This window comes from Ricinus communis, chromosome 1, assembly GCF_019578655.1.
Source record: "Ricinus communis isolate WT05 ecotype wild-type chromosome 1, ASM1957865v1, whole genome shotgun sequence".
Taxonomy (NCBI): domain Eukaryota; kingdom Viridiplantae; phylum Streptophyta; class Magnoliopsida; order Malpighiales; family Euphorbiaceae; genus Ricinus; species Ricinus communis.
Window position 1 is genome coordinate 17397473 of NC_063256.1, and position 22812 is coordinate 17420284.

General features: G+C 31.7%; 2 protein-coding genes, 1 long non-coding RNA gene and 1 other non-coding gene across 5 annotated transcripts; 3 read left to right on the forward strand and 1 right to left on the reverse strand.

The window, feature by feature from the left end:
- The first annotated feature begins 342 nt into the window (after window positions 1-342).
- Window positions 343-18951, forward strand: LOC125370727. The gene is made up of 3 exons (XR_007216844.1): window positions 343-775; window positions 7384-7389; window positions 18937-18951. It is a non-coding gene; the product is annotated as an uncharacterized LOC125370727 (long non-coding RNA).
- Window positions 2284-3522, forward strand: LOC125370663 (DNA-directed RNA polymerase subunit alpha-like). Its single transcript, XM_048377146.1, has one exon. The coding sequence runs from the start codon at window positions 2441-2443 to the stop codon at window positions 3431-3433; it is 993 nt and encodes a 330-aa protein (XP_048233103.1). The 5' UTR covers window positions 2284-2440; the 3' UTR covers window positions 3434-3522.
- Window positions 3669-3740, forward strand: TRNAN-GUU. The gene has a single exon. It is a non-coding gene; the product is annotated as a tRNA-Asn (tRNA).
- A 2466-nt stretch (window positions 18952-21417) lies between the features above and the next one.
- LOC8276355 lies at window positions 21418-22445 on the reverse strand. Of its 2 annotated transcripts, none has more exons than XM_048378361.1 (3): window positions 22116-22445; window positions 21870-21945; window positions 21418-21781 (listed from the first exon to the last, which is right to left on the reverse strand). In XM_048378361.1, exons 1-3 carry the CDS (start codon window positions 22301-22303, stop codon window positions 21641-21643), a joined length of 405 nt encoding a protein of 134 aa, XP_048234318.1. In that variant the 5' UTR covers window positions 22304-22445; the 3' UTR covers window positions 21418-21640. The 2 variants fall into 2 exon arrangements, with proteins under 2 accessions (XP_048234318.1, XP_002525594.2); XM_002525548.4 differs by having other exon boundaries at window positions 21870-21957.
- Window positions 22446-22812: the final 367 nt, after the last annotated feature.

The following is a 22812-nucleotide window of genomic DNA, read 5'->3' on the forward strand; positions in this document are numbered from 1 at the left end:
AATAAGTCGGGCATTCCTAGCCCACCAAGCGAAACCGGTGGTTTCTTGGTCACGACCAGCTAAAGATAAAGTTCCATTAAAGAGCGTTTCCACGTGGTAGAACCTCCTCAGGGAATATAAGGTTTTCATGAGGCTGATCTTGAGCCGCCATCCAAGCCCGAATACCTTGTTTCGCTTCCTTTTCCTTTGTTTCGAGAAATATAGCGATCAATTCTGATTCTTTCTTTTTCTATTGATTCTTTTCCGATCGAGATGTATGGCTCCATGAGTCTATGTGTCTATATAGATCCTGTTCATGGGTTAACAAAAATGTGCAAAAGCTCTATTTGCCTTTGTCATTCTATGAGTCTCTTCCTTTTTGCGTATGGCATCACCACTCCCTTTGGCAGCATCCACTAATTCGGAACTTAATTTGAAAGCCATATTTCGACCCGGACGTTTATTATTTTTTGTCTAGAAATGTCCAAATTTTTATGCCTAATACCCCATAAATGGTTCTAACTGTATATGAACAATAATCAATTTTAGCCCGAATGGTTTGTAGAGGAACCCTACCCTTTCTAATCCACTCGACGCGTGCAATTTCTTTTCCGTCAAGACGCCCCGCAATTTGTACTTGAATTCCTTTTGTATCCGCATGTTCAGTTAATTCAATAGCTTTTCTCATTGCTTTGCAAAATGAAACTCTATTCTTTAATTGTCCGGCTAGAATTTCATTAGTAAATTGTGTTTCACGCATATACCTTTAATAAAATAAGTAATTCAAAAAAAAAAAGTATGTTGATTATATCAAAACTAGAGAGAAATAAAAAATTTAGTTTATCATGGGCAGGGATCCTATTGCTGAGATAATAACCTCTATACGAAATGCTGACATGAATAGAAAAGGAACCGTTCGAATAGCATTCACTAACATCACCGAAAACATTATTAAAATACTTTTACGAGAAGGTTTTATTGAAAATGTCAGGAAACACCATGAAGGCAACAAAAAAATTTTGGTTTTAACCCTACGACATAGAAGGAAGAGGAAGGGACCCTATAGAACTAGTCTAAATTTAAAACGGATTAGCCGACCTGGTCTACGAATCTATTCTAACTATCAAAAAATTCCTAGAATTTTGGGCGGGATGGGTATTGTAATTCTTTCTACTTCTCGGGGTATAATGACCGACCGAGAAGCTCGACTAGAAAGAATCGGTGGAGAAATCTTGTGTTATATATGGTAATCTTTCGGATATCCGAATTGTATCCCAACTTCTTATTTGTAAAAAAAAAAGAGAAAGAAGAGGTTTCTAATATCATTCCTATTACATTAATTGATACTTGAAGGGGATTTTAGATGGAATGAAAGAACAAAAAATGGATTCAATTTGGGAAGGTTAAATTTCTGAATCACTTTTTCAATAGTATGTTCTAAGTTCCTTTAGATAATGAAGATCTGGTTTTAGGTTATGCTTCAGGAAGGATCCAACATATTTTTTTTATACCTATACTGCTCAGAGATAGTGTTAAGTATTTAGAATTCGACCAGAGCACTTCTAATTTATAGATTCCGTAACAAACAAAGATTTGAATGATTAGTCAGTTTTTTTTTTCAACTTAAAAAGTCCTTTCACTTTCATCACTTTTAAGGGATACAATTCACGATTTCAAAGTTTAAAGAAACTTATTTTCTTCAAAAAAAGTATGTATATTCAAAATTTAAGGGACGGCAAATATGAAAATAAGAGCTTCTATTCGTAAAATTTGTGAAAAATGTCGACTGATACGTAGACGAAGGCGAATTATAGTAATTTGCTTTAACCCGAGACATAAACAAAGACAAGGATAATCTTGCTAAGCGGAAACGCTCTAAAGGATCTAATGTACAAATAAAAAAATGTATAAATAAAAAAAAGGATCTATTTTGACATGAAATGGATATATCCATAGACCCCTGACTTATATTTATGAGATAATAAAATATGGCAAAACCTTTACCAAGAATTGGTTCACGCAGGAATGGACGTATTGGTTCACGTAAGAGTGCGCATAAAATACCAAAAGGAGTTATTCATGTTCAAGCAAGTTTCAACAATACTATTGTATACGGATGTATGTGGTCGAGTGATTTCTTGGTCCTCCGGCACTTGTGGATTCAAGGGCACAAGAAGAGAACGCCATTCGCAGCTCAAACCGCAACAGGAAATGCTATTCGAACAGTAGTGGATCAAGGTATGCAACGGGCAGAAGTCATGATAAAAGGTCCTGGTCTCGGGTGAGATGCAGCATTAAGAGCTATTCGCATAAGTGGTATATTATTAAGCTTCGTCCGAGATGTAACCCCTATGCCACATAATGGCTGCAGGCCCCCTAAAAAAAGGCGTGTGTAAATATAAATATTGAAGAGATTTCAAGAGACAAGAGAAATAAATAATTCAATTATTTCAATATTATTATGATCCGAGAGAAAGTAACAATATCTACTCGGACACTGCAATGGAAATGTGTTGAATCAAGAACTGACAATAAGCGTCTTTTTTATGGACGCTTTATTCTGTCACCACTTATGAAAGGCCAAGCCAACACAATAGGCATTGCGATGCGAAGAGCTTTGCTTGGAGAAATCGAAGGAACATGTATCACACGTGCAAAATCTGAGAAAATACCACACGAATTTTCGACTATAGCAGGTATTCAAGAATCAATACATGAAATTTTAACGAATTTGAAAGAAATTGTATTGAGAAGCAATTTGTATGGAACTTGTGACGCGTCTATTTGTGTCAAGGGATATATAACTGCTCAAGACATCATTTTACCGCCTTTTGTAGAAATCATTGATAATACACAGCATATCGCTAGCCTAACGGAACCAATTGATTTGTGTATTGGATTACAAATCGAGAGAAATCGCGGCTATCGTATAAAACCGACAAATAACTTTCACGAGGGAAGTTATCCTATAGATGCTGTATTTATGCCTGTTCGAAATGCGAATCATAGTGTTCATTCTTATGGAAATGGGAATGAAAAGCAAGAGATACTTTTTCTCGAAATATGGACAAATGGGAGTTTAACTCTTAAAGAAGCACTTCATGAAGCCTCTCAGAATTTAATTGATTTATTTATTCCTATTCTACATGCAGAAGAAGAAAACTTCCATTTAGAAAAAAATCAACACAAGGTCACTTTACCTCTTTTTACCTTTTATGATAGATTGACTAAATTAAGAAAAAATCAAAACGAAATAACATTAAAATACGTTTTTATTGACCAATCAGAATTGACTCCTAAGATCTATAATTGCCTCAAAAGATCCAATATACATACATTATCGGACCTTTTGAATAAGAGTCAAGAAGATCTTATGAAAATTGAACATTTTTATATAAACGATGTAAAACATATATTGGGTATTCTAGAAATAGAAAAAAATTTCGCAATTTAATTTTTCTACCAAAGAATAAAATATAAATCCGATAGATGTTATCTAGGGAGAATTCACTTTGAAGCGACTATTCCCTAGATAGACATACACGTCATGTTTGAGGTTCCCTATAAAATGAGGCATGGAACGAAGAAACTACGAAGAAGTTTCGGGAGTTACGAAGGAAACTTCGAGCTCATATTGGTCATGGGTTGAGAACGGGAATTGAACTCTATGAGATCTAATCTCCCGTTGTTCCTCAGTAGCTCAGTGGTAGAGTGGTCGGTTGTTAACTGACTGGTCGTAGGTTTGAATCCTACTTGGGGAGATTGGATTCATTCCGAATTCTTTAATTCAGAATGTCGGAATGAAAGGGTTCACTTTGACCATGGTAACCCGTTCCCTGTCTCTTTCTTTCTATTGCATTCTATCTGATCATATCACATTATGTTCTGCGATATTTGAGAATCACCATCAATACCTCGGTGTAGGTAAGTCCAGTATAATCCTTTGTTCCATAGTCTAGGGCTATATATATATGTGTTTATCTGAATTATTGATTAATTAGATTTGCTACGGGTTTCGATGGCCTTAAGCCTACCCATTCCCTAACGTCAGTCACGGACCCACAGATCGAATCGTGACAAAATTAATACAATATAACAAATATAAAGGGTAAATAGTAATTACCCATCCTATTCACATCAGCCAAAAGAAGAGAGTACAATCTCCTAAGAACGTTAACTGCTCAAAAGTAGGAAGCTTGGTTCGTTTATATATGTACAACCATAAACGTGAAGTCTGGGATTAAAGAAGTCGAATTAACAATACTATGGATTGTGGCTTCTATCTAGCAATAATAATTGGCAATATTACTGTTGGGAATTAGCACAAAAATGTTAGATTTATAAATATGATATAAAACGTTCATGGATTTAGCAAGCTGGATTGCACAAAAAAGAGATTTTACCTCTACTTTGAGAAGAGATGAAGCTTGACTACATGAACTGCTACTTTGTATCCATTCCAAACTCTGCATACAATACCAATCCTAGATTTACCACTCTGATCTTCAAAAGTAGCATCAGAATTGAATTTCCAATAGCCATGAGGAAGAGTGCTTCAAACTTTACTCCAAGAAAATAGCTATAAGTGCTTCAATATTGGAGCATCCATATTCTTTCTAGCCAAGTCTAACTGTCTAAGAAATCTGCTAGCTCTAAGAATAAAGAAAAATGGATAAGCATCATGAAATTTAAAAACGTACTCATTTTTGTTTTAAAATACTCTACCATAAATAAAATAAATTCACAGAACAAATGAGGCTTGTAACTAAAAGCACAAACAAGAAATACTTGAAGGGAGGAACCCAATGGGATTAAGAATATAGTTAAGGTCAAAGGCAAACCATATCGCCCTCACATGAGGGCAAAGAAAGGAAGTCTTCCACTGTCTCCTAACTAACATTGCAAATGCAATAGATAGGTTGTAGATTTAGATTCCTCCTAAAAATCTTGGCATTATTTAGTAGGTTGTTCCTATTCGCACGCTGCAAGAAACCCTATGCTTAAAGGGAAGATTTGATCTCCAAATAATATTCCAAACCTCCTTATTTGATCCTGAGGATGAAATACGAAGAGGATGCATTGGGTCCTTGAGGCTTAGATTACATGATACAAGGATTTAGCAAAAATAATACCTTTTAGATCAAAATGCCAAACCAGTTTATCCTCTTTATGCTCAAGAGTAATATAGATAATAGATATAGATTTCTTCTCTTTTTCAGATAAAAGATTTTGGAGAGCTTCCTTTCAACCACCTTCTAAAATGATTCATTAAGTAGGAAATAAAGTAATCCCCATTATTATAGGGTTAGAAATTTGACACCTTAAGACCTGTGGTTTACCTTTTATGAACTAAAAATGAGGGGTTGAATTGCTGAATTAGAGAGGATGGTAAATTAAAGGATCAGGTGTTAGCAAACCCTAGATCCACTCCTCAATCTTTAATTGGGTATTTCACTACTTGCTTTCACAAATACGATGGAGTTTTTCTAAAATCACTTCCAATTTAGTGTTTTTTGGCTCACACCAAACCTTACAACTTGTATTTATGGCTAACATAAAATCTTTACAAGGATTTTATCTAGGCTAACTCTCAAACCCAACCCAAGTATTTTCACTAACACTCGAAAGAGCAATTAAAGCTCTTACAACAACCAAAATCGCTTAATTTGCAAGAAATTAATTGCAAAAAGATGAGAAATTGAAACTTAATAAATATTAGCTTAAGAAGGTTGTTAATCAACAATTTAAGGCTATTTGGGGAGGTATTTATACTCTAGAAACCTCAAAGAGCTGTTACTCACATAAGGGTTAACAATTCCTTCTTTTTACTTTAAAACAGTGCATCAAATATACTGTCAGAGTACAAATCACGGTCACGATTGTTAAAGTCTTCCCGACGGCTATCTAACATGTCAAACATTGATAAGGCGCTTCAAAAATATATGTTGACGGTTTGCAATGGTCCTCAGATAGTATGAAAATCATGATCGCAATTTTATGCATAGCGATCGCGATTTTGATCACCAAACCTTTTAGAACCTATTGCCTTGAAACTATTGCTTTTTGTGGTCGCGCTTCCTATAGGCATGGTCGCAACTTTGGCTTAATCTGTCTCCCTTGATAAGTCTTCATTTCGCAGTTATTATGAAAGTGTGATCCGGTGATTCTTTAGGTAGACTGACTTTAATAAAATGTTATGCAATTTCTTATAGAGAGACAACACTTGATACGTCATTAGTACTACACTCAATTTGAGAGTCAAGATCAAAATTGGAGACTTTAACCTTATTGAGAAAATCTAGGCTAACAATCTCTCCCTTTTTTATTTTAACAAAAAAATTGAGTTAAGTAGATAGAACATGACAAGCAAGGCAAAGTTAACAATCATAAGAGTATATTAGAATCCCCTTTAATTTAATACATCTCCATCTTTTTCCTTTTAATTTTTGAACACTTAGTATATATGTAATGGCTCTCCCCCTTTATTCTTGCAACTCCCCTTTGCTACAAATACTTTTTTCTTAGTTATATTTCTCCCTCTAAGATTAATAACATTTGATACCATTTCTTACCATTTAGGAATATATTCTTCCCATGTAATTAGATATTTCTCCCCATTTGTCAAGATGAAAAAGGAATAATAGAGAAAGAAGAAATATAAAAAAGATAAGCAAATAATCAAGGAAATATTACATTAGATGAAGAAGGAATACAAAAAGATATAGGATTCCATTATCACAAAGCCCAAAAAAGTAAAGAAAAGTAAGAACAAAAAACATGAAATCAAGTAGGAAAATATAAAATGCATGAAATGTATGATGAATGGCTGTAAACATCCTTAGAACCACTAGTCTCTCCTTTATCTTTTTCTTCATCTTCTTCAATATTCTCATCCTTGGATAGCCTCCATGAATCTCGATGACAAAGAGGAATACCATGATACTTTTGGATTTCAATGAGATCCTCATGAATATGCTTAAAGAGCCTATAAAATTTTTCAATTTTCTTAGTTTGCTTGGTCATTAAGATTATTATTTTGTCCCTTAGGGTGACACATCCTTGAAGGACACCCATCTCTTGTTTTGCCTCCTTACTAGAAGTCTCCTCTACTTATTCTTCCTCTTGACCCTCAATGTTCAATCTTGCCCTTTTTCTAACCGTTGCCTGCTCCATGGTGGAGATAGCACTTACACTGAAAATAGTCTTATATTAGTCATTCCCTACTTTCTTGACAACTTTGGAGTGAATAACGTATTGGAGGGTGATGAGGTTAGAACTTTTAGATGGACTAAGTTTGAAGAGGTAAGAAGTTTGAGGTATTTTACAATCGTAGGCACATAAGATAAGACTATAATCCATCCACGAGAGGATTTGTTTGATGGATAAAATGATCAATGAGCAAAGAGAAAAGTTGGATGGGTTTGTTATTGATCATGCAATAGACAATGCATATATCTTTCTGGGTTATCTTCTCATTGCCATCACATCTTTCATGAAGAGTGAGAGTAATGATCCTATGAAGGGTCCAATAAAAAAGAAATTTGAAGTGTTTGGCATTGAAATTCTTATCAAGTTTGGTTCCAATGGAAATGGATTTCTAGAATTGAATAAGACTTACCTCTAGATCACAAGAGCCAAAATTCTATTAGATTGAAAGTTGAAAACATTCCTAAAAATCTACTCTTCTGAGAGTGTATTCTGGCCCAAACATATTGAAGGATATCCCATAGTAGCTTAAGTCTTTACTATTTCTCTTACCAACCTCCGAAGGACTAAAGAACTCCAATATAAGTCCCTTATACCTATTAATGTTAGGATAGACTAGCCTATCCATTTGGATATTTCCTAGATGCTTGAGGGACATCTTCATAGAGGCCTAGCTTTCGAAAATCATTATTAAGGGGGAACTCTTGAGGCTTCTAGTTTCTTCTTTGCTAAGGACTTGTACTTTGTTCTTGCCTCTTGAGAAGTCCCTCTTATTTTTCTTGGAACATCAAGAGAAGATGCCAAAGTTTCTTGTTTTTGGGCTTTATACCTTTTCCTTTGTAGCTTTGAAAAGATATTCTAAAGAGAGAAAGTTCAAAGTAAAGATGTAGAGAATGAATGAGTTAAAATGCTTGAGAAAGACTTGATATGGGGTACTTATAACCCAAGATATGCTAGAAAATAGAATTATGCATTGTAAAGACATAACTCCTTGTAAATTGTTAAAAATAATGTAACAATTTTGCAAAAGTCATGCTCATCGTGACCACAATTCAAAGAGTGCAATTGCAAATTATAAAATTCTATCAAAACGGCTAGTTTGACTACGTACACGACCATGAGATCTTGAGGTGCGACCGTAAAAAGCACCAAAAACACGATACAGACCTGACTAATTTTTAGATGCATTTCACGACCACTCCTAGGTATCGCGATATCAATATTTGGAAAAACTAGTATACTTTGAAAATTTATTAAAAATAACATTCTTAGGGCTTTGCTATATGATCCTCTATAATTGACGAGTGGATGAAGAGTATTGAATACATTAATGAGATTCACAACACAATACCACTCAAACTTGAATGCTATAAACAATCAGACAAACACCATTCAAGAGAACTTCCATCAAATATACCAAGCTCTCCTTTGATAAAAATCAATATTTTTCCATTAAGAGGTTTTATGAAGATATCAGCCAATTGGTTAGTTGTATTAATGATATCTAACATAAAATCACCATTTCGGACATAAGCAAACACTATATATAATATCAGGCCTAGAAGTCATAAGATAACGTAGAAATCTGGTCATACCTATATACTTTCCTCATCTATATAGGCTTATCATTTTCATCTTTGTTCAACTTTATTGATGTGCTCATTGGAGTCTTTGGCAGTTTTGCATCCCTCTATACCAGAATTTTTTGGAAGCTCCTTAGTAAATTTAGATTCGTTGATGAAGATGTCATCTTTGCATTGCTAGATTTGCAATCCTAGGAAGAAATTGAGCTCTCCTATTATGCCCATCTCAAATCCTTTAGTCATGCACTTGGGAAATTCATAACACAAAGAGTCATTAGTAGCATTGAATGCAATATCATCAACATAAATTTGGACAATTAGAGTGTCATGCTTATGTGTTTTCATAAAAAGAGTTGTGTTACTCTTCCTTTTTGTAAAATCATTTTCCAAAAGAAAGGCGCTAATCGTTTCATACCAGGCTCTAGAGCTTTTTTTAAATCATATAAGGATTTAGTCAATTTAAATACATGATTTGAAAATTCAAAATATTTAAAGAATTATTTTTGAATAAAGCCAATCAAGAATACACTTTTCACATCCATCTGGAAAAATTTAAAATGCATATGGCAAGCAATATTATAATTACTTCTAATCTTGCAACAGGAGCAAATGTTTCATTATAATCAGTATCTTCCTCTTGGTTATAGCTTTTGGCAACCAATCAGGCCTTGTTCCTAGTGATGTAACCTTGCTCATTTAACCTATTTCTATAAACCTATTTACATCCTATAATTGTATTATCTTTAGGTTCAGGGACAAGTTTCCAAACTTTATTTCTCTCAAATTGGTTGAGTTCCTCTTGCATCGCAATCATCCAACACTCATCATTAAGAGCTTTACTAATGTTCCTTGGCTCAATTTGAGAACTAAATGCAAAATTATTATCTAAATGCTTGAAATGAGATCTAGTACTTACATCCATTGAAGGATCAATATAAGAATTTATAGTGGTTCAATTATTAATAAACCCTACATCCACTCTCCAATCTTCAATTGGGTGTTCCAGTACTTGCTTTCACAAAAACAGAGTTTCTTCAAGCTCACTCCCAACTTAGTATTTTTTTGTTCACACCAAATCTTACAACTTGTCTTTATGGCTACCACATATCCCTTATAAGATTTTTACCTAGGCTAACTCTCAAACCCAACCCAAGTATTTTCACTAATACTTACAAGAGCAATTAAAGCTCTTACAACAACCAAAAATCACTTAATTTATAAAAGAATTAATTGCAAGAAGATAAGAAATTGAAACTCGATAAATATTAGCTTAAGAGGTTGTTGATCAACCATTTAAGGCTACTTGAGGAGGTATTTATACCCTAGAAATCTCAAAGAGCTGTTACTCACATAAAGATTAACCATTCCTTCTTGTTACTTTAAAACAGAGCATTAAATGCACTATCAGAGTGCAAATCACGGTCACGCTTCTTACTTTGTGGTTGCAATTCTTAAAGTCTTTCTAATGGCTATCTAACGTATCAAACATTAATAAGGTACTTCAAATATATAAATTAGAGGTTTGTAATGGTCCTCAGATAGTATGAAAATCGCAGTCGCACTCTTTTGCATAACGGTCACAATTTTTATTACTAAACCTTTTAAAACCTACTGCCTTGAAAATATTGCTTTTCGTAGTTGCACTTCCTATAGGCCTGATCACGATTCTGGCTTAGTCTGTCTCCCTTGATAAGTCTTCATTTTGCAATTGCTATGAAATGTGCGGTCGCGATTCTTTGGGCAGATTGACTTTAATGAAATGTTATGTAATTTTCTATAAAGGGAAAACACTTGATAAATTATTAGTACTACACTCGATTTGAGAGTCAAGATAAAGATTAGAGACTTCAGTCTTGTTCGAAAACATCTAGGCTAACACTTGTTATGCTTAGAATCTGAGGATCTTTTCAAATGTGAACATTTCTATCATTAGAAATATTATATCTGGTCTTTTGCTACATAATTTCCAACTAAAATTGAACAAATTAGCTTTTAATCTTATATTTTCAACTAGCTTTTTCTTTTAGTTTTCTTTTTGTTCTCTATATATTAAATGTTTCTATTATTAATTAAGTTTCTTCACTTTCATTTAGAATTTGCTTTAAAGTCATTAATTTAACTCTTTATACTCAAAATATAATTTCATTTTAAATCTCAAGCTTTTTTCTCTTTAATAAAACATAAGAGATTTCAAATTTTGTTTAAAAAAAGAAATAAAGATAGAAATTAAACTAATTATGAAGGAAAATGCAAAAATATTTTTTTAATTTATATTATTTTATTTGATTACTTATTAATAGTTATATTTCTTGATACGTTATATATATTAATTCAAGTTAATTATTTTATTTAATGATTAACAGATAATAAAAAAATAATTTTGAGAAATTATAAGTTTGGAGATAAAATTATAAAATATATTTTAAAAATTTAATTAAAAGATATTTAAAAATAGCACAAAATTTATTATTTATATATGATAGTTAATTATCACAAAAATATTATGATTAAAATAGATAAATTTTATTATTCTAATAAACAATTATATTACGGTTCATTTAGATTTCAAATTAAATTGTTTATTTATTAATTCATAGTGTCGAGTCTTGTACTGTTTTGAGTTTGGAATTTTTGATTTTTGACTATTTTAATAACGAGTTTATTATGTATTAGATCGCTCGACTCTCAGGCGACTATAATCTTTGCTTACTTAGGTTATTTCGAATTTTCAAATTCAAGTTAGATAGGTCTTTAACATTTTATTAAGTCATTTTGAATTTTATATATTTTGTTCAATGATCATTCGGGTTCATATCTTTAACATTTCATTAAAGTCCATATTTAGGCAAATCAAATCTAAGGCAAGTCATATCGAATTTTTGAATTCAAGTCAGATTCTGCCATCCCTAATAACAGTAGAAGAGAACTAAGACAATGGCCTATCACTATAAAAATCCAAACCTTATAGTGTCTTGACCATTATGTTCAAACCTTCTACTCAGCAAATTTAGTAAAAAAAAACACAACAGTTTTGGAAATTTTAGCCAATTGACTAAACCGATCAAAATTGGCGGACGTGTTTTATGTATCGCAACATGAAGCACCCACTAGTGTTAGAATTCAAAATATATGGGGCCACACGACATCTCATTCTCCATTCAACAAAGCCGAACCAAGTTGAATTGTTTTCTTAATCTAAATAAATTGGTTGTATTGATACGATAAATCATAAAACGTAAAATCATTTTTTACAACTAGATTATGAATGGCTAATATTTTATTTATATATTTAAAATTTTTTAAGAGAATATATTTAAACTTTTTACACTATGCTTAAAGATAATTATTAGGAATTGATATAAAATATAAGAAAAGGCGAAATAGAAGAAAAATAGAAATTTTTAATTTCCACCAAGGATTTCATTGATGTATAATCATAACACACAAAACAAGCAAAAGATGGAGAAGGCTTACAAAGAAAATTTTCGACCCATCTAAGGAGTACTTCTTGCTTTGCTTTGATTCTTCAATGATGATTGATGCACTTTAAAGCTACTCAAATGACCAGCCTCTTTTAGTGATTCACACAAGCTTCTAAGCAAAGATCTCTTAAACAACTTTTAAGAGATTGAGAAGAGATATAGGAGATTGAATGCTAGTTCCAAATAAGGTGATGAATCAATTAATCTTATTGATTGATTCTCTTAGGGTATTCTTCTCAAGGAAAACTATTTTCTCATTAAAGATTATCAATCATTTTCTTTCTTGTCACCCTGCAACATCTTTTATATATATATATATATATATATATATATAATCTTTTAATCAAAGTCCTTAAAGATTTAGGATTTTTATAAAATCCTAACTTACATTAAGATTGACTATTATTTTTCTACTTGGAGTGTAATTGATTAAGATCCAATCCACAGATAATAAGCCCATCTAGGCCGAATATTATAGGCCCATTAGCTCTTAATTAATTAACATTGAATTAGGCCCAATATATATTGAGTTTAAGCCTAATGTTCAAAGCTTCATTTTAATCTTTATTTAATGTCTATTTGTGTACAACTGGAAAGGTCTCTAACATGTTGGAAATGGATATGGATTATGAATTAAACTCCTTTAATTCTGCTAATTCTCTAATTTAACTTAATCCATATTCATAGATCAAGATTGGCATCTAGCAATGCATCATGACCATCTAAATAAGTAGAAATGATTAAAATGTTTTAATCAACTTTTGCAATGAACAATCTTACAATGTATTTCAATCCTTTTATTATACTCTTATCCCAATTGATTCATGGAGTATGGATGTAAGTGTCGACTCTAAAGTTGAACCAATCATATTTGTTCTTGATAATTACATATAACATTTTGAATAAGATCTATGAAACACTTTTCATATTTTTCATTCATATAACCTTAGCCAAGGATTAAAGCATATCAAGAATCATCAAGATAAGATTCCATGACATATTACCTTGGTAATAAATTCTTTATTGATAACTTATTATCTTCATATGGCTCTTACTATACCCAATGACTATCTCTTGAACACTCCATGGATAGGATGACATAAGATATATCAAAGTATAGTGATCCTCATATAAGATAATACACTATTATCTTAAGTCTAAGGATCACGCCTTACATGATTGTCATAAGAGTATTATCCATAGACACTTTGGGTAAACTCCATATGGACTACTTAGTAGGGTCATGTTCAATGAACTTTTTCTTGTAACAAGCACCAATATGCTTATCTCAGAATCCTTATTCCTCAACCTTATGAGACAGATTGCTTACTTCATAAGTAAGTGATAATACATTATGGTAGTCTCGAGTATTTGATCAATATCCAACGATCAATATATAATTCTTAATCAAACATTGGCTATGAATAAAGTTTAGGAATATATGTAATGAGAACCTCATCATTATTTATATGTCTACAACATACAGTATTAAGAAACATTTCTATACTCCTACTAACTCCTTCATATAGACATCTTTATTCCAATTTCTAATGATATCAAACTCTTTTGACTATCAATAGACTGAATATATCAATTTTGTGAGGCTTGTAAGTTCTTTTGAACTTTTAAAGTTATCATACTTTATTATTTGGTATAACTAGAATCAAATATTTTTTGGACTATCTTATATCTTAAGAATATTCCTCATAGGAATTTCACTTTGAATTCTATAATTCCATAATCAAAGTATATAATTTACATAAGCAAAATTCTATATGGATTGCTTCTTATAGTTGCACTACTAATCAACTCTTTGATTAGATATGCAACTTATTAAGTTTTTCTTTGCTCAACCTTTATGTAAAGATTTCCATATTAGTTTTTCTTAAAAACTAACTTTCATATTAATGGATCTTATCCATTTAGATGGGTTCCTCATAATTTTCACTTGTTAAACAATATGGTATCCATAATAGAATTTTATGGCTTACTACCAACTTTAAGAGTTAATGTCAAATATTAGTTCTTAATGTCGTAGTCTCATCAACAATGAGATATAATTACATATTCCATAACAGATCTCCATTTCTTATAAATATGTTGTATTCTACTACATACTCGAAATTGTGTATATGATTAGCTTAAGGTTATACATCTTATGCTAAGCACCTTCAAGCCTCGTTCCATTTTATTGTTAGTTTTTTTATCTCGATCTCTATCAAAATCTATCAAACTCCCACTGCTTCTTTTAGAAAACTTCTTTTTCTAGAAAGACAATATATCCCAAACAAATATTTTTATTTTAAGAGTATGATAGTATTGAGATCATAAAGCCCTTTTGGATATTTTACAAACTTATATTTATTAGATCAAGCTTTCTTAATTTATCTAATTGTGCATGTTTTTTTTTAAATATCACATACTAATCTATATCCTATATAAACTTTATTATGATCATATCATAAATGGAACATATTGGAGTTAATGGTTATAACAGTATAAATCCTATGAGAAAAATTGCAACACTCTTTATTAATCCAACTATGTCTCACAAATTTAAGTTTCATCATCTTATCCGACTTTTTCAATTTAAGTAATTGTAAGTTATAGACATTCTAGTGATGATCTAAGTATTCCATATTATAATCTAATCTTGGTATGGCACTTTATTATATGTAACACCCGGAATTTTTTATATATTTAATAATGAGTTTTTATTTAAGTTAATTTTAGCTTTATTTTTATTCGGTTTAATTGGAATGATTTAAATATAAATTTTGAATGTTCATGTTAGATAAATAAATGAGTTATTTTCCATATCCAATTAGTTTAATTTTTAAGGAGTTAATTAGGTAAACTATTTGAGAAATGATTATATTTTGGTTATTCAAATTTTTCCAAATGCATATTTATATAAGTAAAATTATATATTGAAAAATTATGGTAGAATTGTAAAGGATGTTTATAAAAGAATTTTGGAAAAATTTGTATTATAATTGATTAATAGTGTTAAATTTTAAGTTGGAAATTGATTATTTAATTTAATTTAATTGTGTGTAGGATTTAATTGGAAATTTATTTTGGAATAAGGATTGAAAGTATAATGTTATTTTTATGGGGATTTAATGGAAATTTGTGAGCTTGGTATTTTTGTAAATAAATATGTCGGTCAGGGGTATTTATGTAATTATGTATTTTCAATAATTCGGATTTGGCCCAAATTAAATGGTTAAGGGCTTAATTGAAATGCTAAAAAGAAGTTTAGGGATTAAATTGGAATTCTGCGGGATGAAATTGTAAGTAATTAAGGAAGTTGAGGGACCAAATTGTAATAAGAAAAACTTCGGGGGCCTAATGTCGATATTGAAAGTAAAGAAAATCGGGGAAGAAGAGAGGAAGAGAGAGAGAGAGAGTGGCGCATCGGAAGAGAGAGAGGCGGGCTGGCCAGGCGTCTGTGGCAGCGGCAATGGCTCTGGCGGAAGAAGCGGCGGCCAAGGCGTGTTCCGGCCGTTTGGCGTTATTGGCGGCCGGTCGGGTGGCGATCGGCTCTCTACGGCGAGCTTTCTTTTAAGCGGCGCTGTGGTGGCCGGAGACGGAAGATCCGGTGGAGAGAGAAAATGGTGGCAGCCGGCGTTTTTGGGTTTTTTCGGCGAGATCCGGCGGAGGATGGACGATCGGAGGACGTATCCCGACTCTCCTCAGCTCAAGCTTCGAAATGGCATCGGTTTGGTGGCGATCGGGCTCCGTTTGCAAACCGATGGCCGAGATCGTCCGTAAATCTCTCCGGATGATCGGGTGTCAGATCGGAAAATCGGAAGCGGGGATCGTCTTCAGCGCGTCGTTGTGAGTTCGATGGTGTGTTCGGATCGTCGATTGGACTCCGGCGGCCGGAGGCGAGTCGACCGAGCGATCGAGCGTCTCGGTAATTTTCTTTGGCCCGTTAATTTTATAAATTCTTGGTTTAATTATGTCTATTGGATTATATTGAGTATTTGATGATTTCTTTTTTGTGAGTCAAAAATATTTATCATCGATTGGCTGCCATAGTCGTTTTTTGTCTTTGTGTGGCGAGTCGGAAATAGTGAAGTTTGGGGACCCGACTCCCGTTGTTTTAATTGTTGGATATTTGGAGTGTTTTTCCGGCAGTCCTGGACCCGTTTTCACGGGGGGTAATGTTCGTGTTGTAGGGGAGGTTCTGGGATTTTCGGTGAGAATTCTCCGAGTCGAGATTCTTAGACAGTCTAGGAGTCTAGACCTAGGATTAATGATCGATTGTCTCAGTTTTGATTAATTGTTTTCCGTGACTAGATTGTCCGTTTGTTCGGCTCGCTCCAACCGAGGCAGGAGGCGAGCTAGGAGGTCGCCAAACCCTGTGAGTTAAAGTCATTTAATCGATTGCACTATTGCTAAGTCCGATTTTAATATGCTATTTTGGAAGTTTATGTTTAACATGGTTACTAATATCTCAACGTAATTAATTTTACTAGATTATTAATTATTGAAGATAATATGAGTATTATTATAGTAATGTTATAATAATTCCAAATATTATCGATTTTCCACCGAAATTTTGATGTTTTACTCTTAATTGTTAATCATTAATTTGATATGGTTGAATGACTTCATTATACAATGATATTTATTAAATGGATGATTGTGTCTTGGGAAACGTGGCTTGTAGAACATGCCTTTGATGGGTTACATCAGGGATCGCGTCTTGCCGGTAATGATCATGGACATGTAATAAGATATTTATGGATTTGCCCTGGTCGAGCATGGCTCTCTGGGCTGATTTGAGTAAATTGCCGGAGGTAAGGTCCCTGGTCGAGCATTGCTCTCTGGGCGCCGGCTTATTTGGAATTCAAGTGTTCAGACTGGAGGTAAGGTCCCTGGTCGAGCATTGCTCTCTGGGTGCCAGTCTTATTGGATTAAGAGAGCCAAAATGGCTGTTAGAATTTGGGGTTTAGGGTTCTACTGAGCCACTCGTCCCGTAAAAGTAAAAATATATTTTTATTTATTTATTTATTTATTTATTATGGTATGATTATAATATGGATTGTATTTACGTGCATGGTTGATATATTGATTTGAATAATCTATATTTTCTGTGAAGAATGCAATGGTCCCCAGATTATTTGATTTTAACTCACTCTCGGTGTCTCATTTTCTTATTTTTAGATTTGTATTTGTTAGTTCTCCATGACTCTTATTCAGTAACCCGACTCCTTCATCATCGGGTGATGTATTTGATTTGGTATGTAAATTGGTAAATCTTAGATTCTCCGTAGTAGTAATAGTAGATGTATCAGTTGTAAATTTTCTGAGCTTCGGGTCTCGCCTAGTTTTTCTGGTAGACCGAAGTAATTTTGTAAAGTGTAACTATTAAGATAAATTGTGGCTTTAATAATATTAATTTGAGATGAGATTTGTTTAAGTCAGTGAGTGTCAGGCTTACTACGGGTTTCGGTGGCCTTACGCCTACCCATTCCCTAGTGCCGGTCACGGGCCCACGGGTGGGGTCGTGACATTATAACTCTTCATAAAACAAGCATACATCCCATGTACAGCTTAGGAATTTGGTATATATGTCTTTCTCAATGACAACTTGATTATAACATTTGATCTAATAAGATTTATAAGTTACATAACTTGTTTATGTTACATATTTATCTTAATATCAATTATTGCCTTCAAACTAGTTTATTTCTTTTTTTCATAATTAAAAGCTTGTTCTTGCTTCTTATCCTTGAAAGTAGCGAGATAAACCTTGCAGTTCCTTCTTTAATGTCCTTCGTTTCCATAATGGTGACACTTTCATTTATCCTTGTTGACATTCCAATAGTCTTTAAGGCTTTCTTGGACTTTTAGGCTTTCTTTTTCTTTTTTTCTTTTAGATTTACTCATAGTAGGCTTAGAAGATTCTACTATTAGAAGAACTTCATTTTGCTTCTTTATGGTCTCCACAGTCTTTAACATATTAATAAGTTTGAGTAATGAAGCATCCAACTTATTAATATGAAAGTTCATAACAAACTGCAAATAACTGTCAAGTAGAGATTACAAAATTAAGTCTTATACATAATTTATGGTCCATCAAAAAACTAAGACGCCCTAGATGTTCAATATATCCAAGCATCTTTAGTCCATGTGCATTCACAGATGCACCTTCGACCATCTTGCATCAAAGCAATTCCTTTTAAGTCTCATACCTTTCAGTTCTTGATTGCTCATCAAACATTTCCTTCAAATGTAAGATGATTGTTTGAGCATCCATATTCTCATATTGTCTTTGTAGTTTGGAAGTCATACTTCCTAACATTATACAAACAATTTGATCATCGTCCTCTGAACGCTTTTTATACTCTTGCACTACCTTCTCAGATGCAGCAATAATAGGGAGAGGCAACGGAGGTGTGTCCAGCATATAAAGCTTCTTTTCTTATTAGAAAAAAAAAAAAAAAAAGAGATCTCAACGAATGAGGAAAGAAGAAGAAATCGAGCTAGAAATTTTCTGTTATGGAAACATAAAAAACCGAGAAAGGTATATGGCATAACAATTAAATTTGTATAAAAGCCCCACACGCATGAAATTCCTTTTCTTCTTAAAACAGTGTCGTATAGGCTCCTGGAACCATGTACCCACAAGGTCCTGGGTCAATATTATAATTTATTGTTAAAAAGATGAGAAAAAAAGTATATTTTATTCAACTAGTTTTGGATTCAAATCGTTGGTAATCCATTATGATTATCATATTAAAATAAAATGAAATACTTTATCATATCTATCAAAATATAAATTTTCTATAAATTTTATATTCTATACATTATATATATCTATATATAATATCTAATATATAATACTATAGGGTAAAGTTAAAAGAGAAACTGTCGATACTTTTACACTTGAAAGATAAAGATATTTTATGTATAGTATGTGTTTTATTTTTTAATACTTTTTAGGTACATACTATGTTTTTCCTATTTTTTTTAGATTATAAATTTTAATGGTAATAAAAAAAATTGATAGAATAAGTATTTTATATAATTTATCATTTGATTACATATTTTGTGACAAATTATTAAAATATATATTTTTAATTTTAATCAAATTTAAAAAATAATTTTTTACTAAAATTTTAATTTTTTTCAATATTTTTATGAATTTAATTATGTAATTTTAGATGTCATATTACTTGTAAAATCATAATTTAGTGATGATTCAAGTTAAATAAATACAAAACTATATAATAAAGAATAAAAATATAAATTTGTATCCAAAAGATACTAAAATAATAAAACATGTGGGTACTCATTTAATATAAGAAATATTTTTTGTCACAAATGTAAAAGCATTAAACTATATGATAATCTTTTAAATTTTACCCAATACTATATTCTATATATCTATATAATATATAAATAGATATTTGAATTCTGTTTTTTAATTCCCTTCAAATTTAATGAAAAAAAGTTGTGATGAATGATGCATCTAAATAGATAAAATCATAAAAATATATCCATTTATGTTTGGTTACTAGCAAATATTTATTAAACGAAAGGGGGGAATAATTAATTAAATCTTAGATTTCTTTATTAGGATTGTAGAAATAAAAATAATTAATTTAATTTTCAGTTTACCTAAAAGATTATAATGGCCAAACATAATTGAAATTAATTCTCTTTCTATTTCCTTTTTATTATCTTCCTTCCAGCATATTAAAACATCTTATATTAAACAGATTAAGAAGATGAAGAATTAAGAGCATTTGTGACTATTGATCTAATAGAAGAAATTAATGAAGGGACAATACACTACTAAACACTTATACTTATATGAAATACTGAACTAGCATCTCATATTTCATTATTTATCTATCAGACACCTCTATTTGCTAAATTAATCATATCTAAACATCTGAGTATTGACTTGACACATATATAACTTACGATATATTTAAAAAATTAAAAAAAAATTGACGCACTATAATAAAAATTCAATTTAATCCTTAATTTTTCTAAAATATTTTTTTTTATCCCTTTGAATATTTTTATTATTCCATAATTTATGTAATATTTCTTTTTAACCCCTATAATTGTTTTTGTATATTTTATATTTTTATAAAATTAACATTTTTCCTTTAAAACTTTTTTAAAGTATATTTATTTAGGTGTAGAATTTTGATTAATATGTTTATTTGGAGAAAATTAAATAAGATAATAAAATATTGTTTACTTGTTGTATGTTTGTTAATAACAAACATATTTTATTTAAATTTATATGTAAATAAATATATTATTAAAATTTTCAAATGGTCAAAAAGATAATTTAGAAAATATTAAATATTCAAAAAAATTATAATGATTAAAGAGAGATTTTACATAAATTATGGAATGATAGAAAATTTTAAAGGACTAAAAAATAATTTTACAAAACTATAAGGATTAAATTAGATTCTTGTTATAATAATACTGACTGCGTCAGTTTTTTTCTGATATTTTGAGTGTGTATAAGTTAGCGTGTCAAGTCAACACTCAGCTGATTATATGTTTTCAATTTAGCAAATAGTGGTGCCTAGTAGGTAAATCATAAAGTATAAAGTGCTAATTGACTAGTTCATACATATATAGCTGTTCGGTGATATATTTTGCCAATTAATCAATGATAAATAAGAAAAATACAAGACTTAACTTCTCAAACTTCCATGGACTGATATTCTCAATCTGAAGGGGTTCTGAAACAAGCATTCTATTCTAATTTAAATATTAGCACCCAGTTCAGATGTTGTATTGAATCTACATTTATAGTTTAATGAAAAATCAATACTGAATTTACATTAACCAAGCTCCCCAGCTCCTCTATAGTTTTAACAAAACAAGGAAGAAAATTGCATTTTTCTTGCAGGAGCAGCAAAACTTACAGAGCCCAGTAAAACAATATAATGATTAGATTTCCATTTTGTTCTGCTGCTCTTATCTTGGTCATCATCCCTTTCCCAAATCAAACACCATTACAAACCCGCAATGCCCAATGCAGACTTCCATGAATTTTAATCTAAATCATGAAAACTTGCAATCAATTTTGTTCATGACAGCAAACAAGATGAACCCAAGCAATTCATGAAACACCAACTTCAACTGACACAAGCAGAGAACACTCAATCAGTCAATGCAAAAACGTTGGCATTCCTTATATGCAAAACCCAGTAGCAGATAACATCCCACCTATCTCTACTACCAAAATCTCAAATTCAGAGCATGAATTCGACTAACTGATAGCACAATAAATAACTAGCACCAGCTGATGACCCCTGCCTGTTTCATATACTATTGCAGGTGCAAAATGTTGTGAACCAAAAAAGATAAGAATGGGCAATGCAGTTAGAATACTGTTCAGTTGCCAAGCGGACGCTGCTTTCTGCCCAATTTCCTTTGTGCCTTCCAAATAATGCTCTCTGAGGCATGGCAATGCGCTGACTTTGAATCTTTCCAATACTTGCAAGGAGCAGCCGAATCACAGACATAGCAGTAGCACTGGAATCAATTAACATTGTCATTTCTTATACATTCAGAAGAAATTAATCACATGAACTGATTATATGAAAAAGGAGATTTAAATTACCAGTTGACAGAAGTTCTCATGTGGTGTTGTGTCAAATGGGTAGTTGAGACAAAGATGCCTTGCATGTGGGTAATCTCTGCATGCCACCCTATGTATTATAATTATACAACACAAGGAGTAAATATATGTATTGACTGACTTTACATGTTTTTTTCCACTAGTGCAAGCTCCTTAAGATCACAGATTGTAAAGAATAATACAGTAAAAGGAGAGAAAGAAAAAAACAAACAAAAGAAAAAAACAAACCTTGCCCTTTCTGCAATAACAGATAGATCATCGTCAAAGCAAAGAGATAGGTCGGAAATACACTCGGAGTTATCAAAATCAAGGATGAAACAGTCATAAACGTCGTCAAATGGCTTCATGTCCATCTTTCTTTTGAGACAAAATATGGGTCGAAGTGGAGTTCCTTCCACTGATGACTCTTTCTCCATCGCGTTCTTCCTCTAATGACCCTGCCGCAGAAACGCTCTTAAATTTGGAAACTAGAAAATCGCGTTCACGACCGTTGGGTTCCCGAAAAGAATAAATACAGAATTTGAAATTTGCATCACTCTTTTAACTCTAATTCGTAAAAGCCCCACTTTGAAATCCATAAAACACGAAATGGGCTACCGTAAATGGTCTTGTCCTTTTAATGTTATATGGGCTAGTCTCAATGATGGGGCTCCTTAATAGTGAAGTTTGTTCCTTATTTAATAAAAGTGAAAATTTTGACCGTTCACTATCTTTTGAAAAAAAATATATAATATTATTTTTAATTTATATTATTGTGAATTCAATTTTTAGTTTAGATCAATTTATTTTTTATAATTTTATAAAAAAATTATTAAAATTATATCTAAAAAGTATCAAATTCTTTTTATTTTAACTTTTATTATTATGAATTTATTTTTTAAAATTTCATTTTAGGAAAGATACTAAGAATATATCTATAAGATAT

Excerpts from the sequence above, each read along its gene's own strand:
- LOC125370663 (XM_048377146.1), top strand. The coding sequence starts at position 2,441 with ATGATCCGAGAGAAAGTAACAATATCTACTCGGACACTGCAATGGAAA.
- LOC8276355 (XM_002525548.4), bottom strand. The coding sequence starts at position 22,303 with ATGGAGAAAGAGTCATCAGTGGAAGGAACTCCACTTCGACCCATATTT. Across the intron at positions 21,958-22,115 it reads GTTATTGCAGAAAGGGCAAG|GGTGGCATGCAGAGATTACC; the intron begins GTTTGTTTTTTT and ends TATAATACATAG. Across the intron at positions 21,782-21,869 it reads ATGAGAACTTCTGTCAACTG|TGCTACTGCTATGTCTGTGA; the intron begins GTAATTTAAATC and ends AATTGATTCCAG.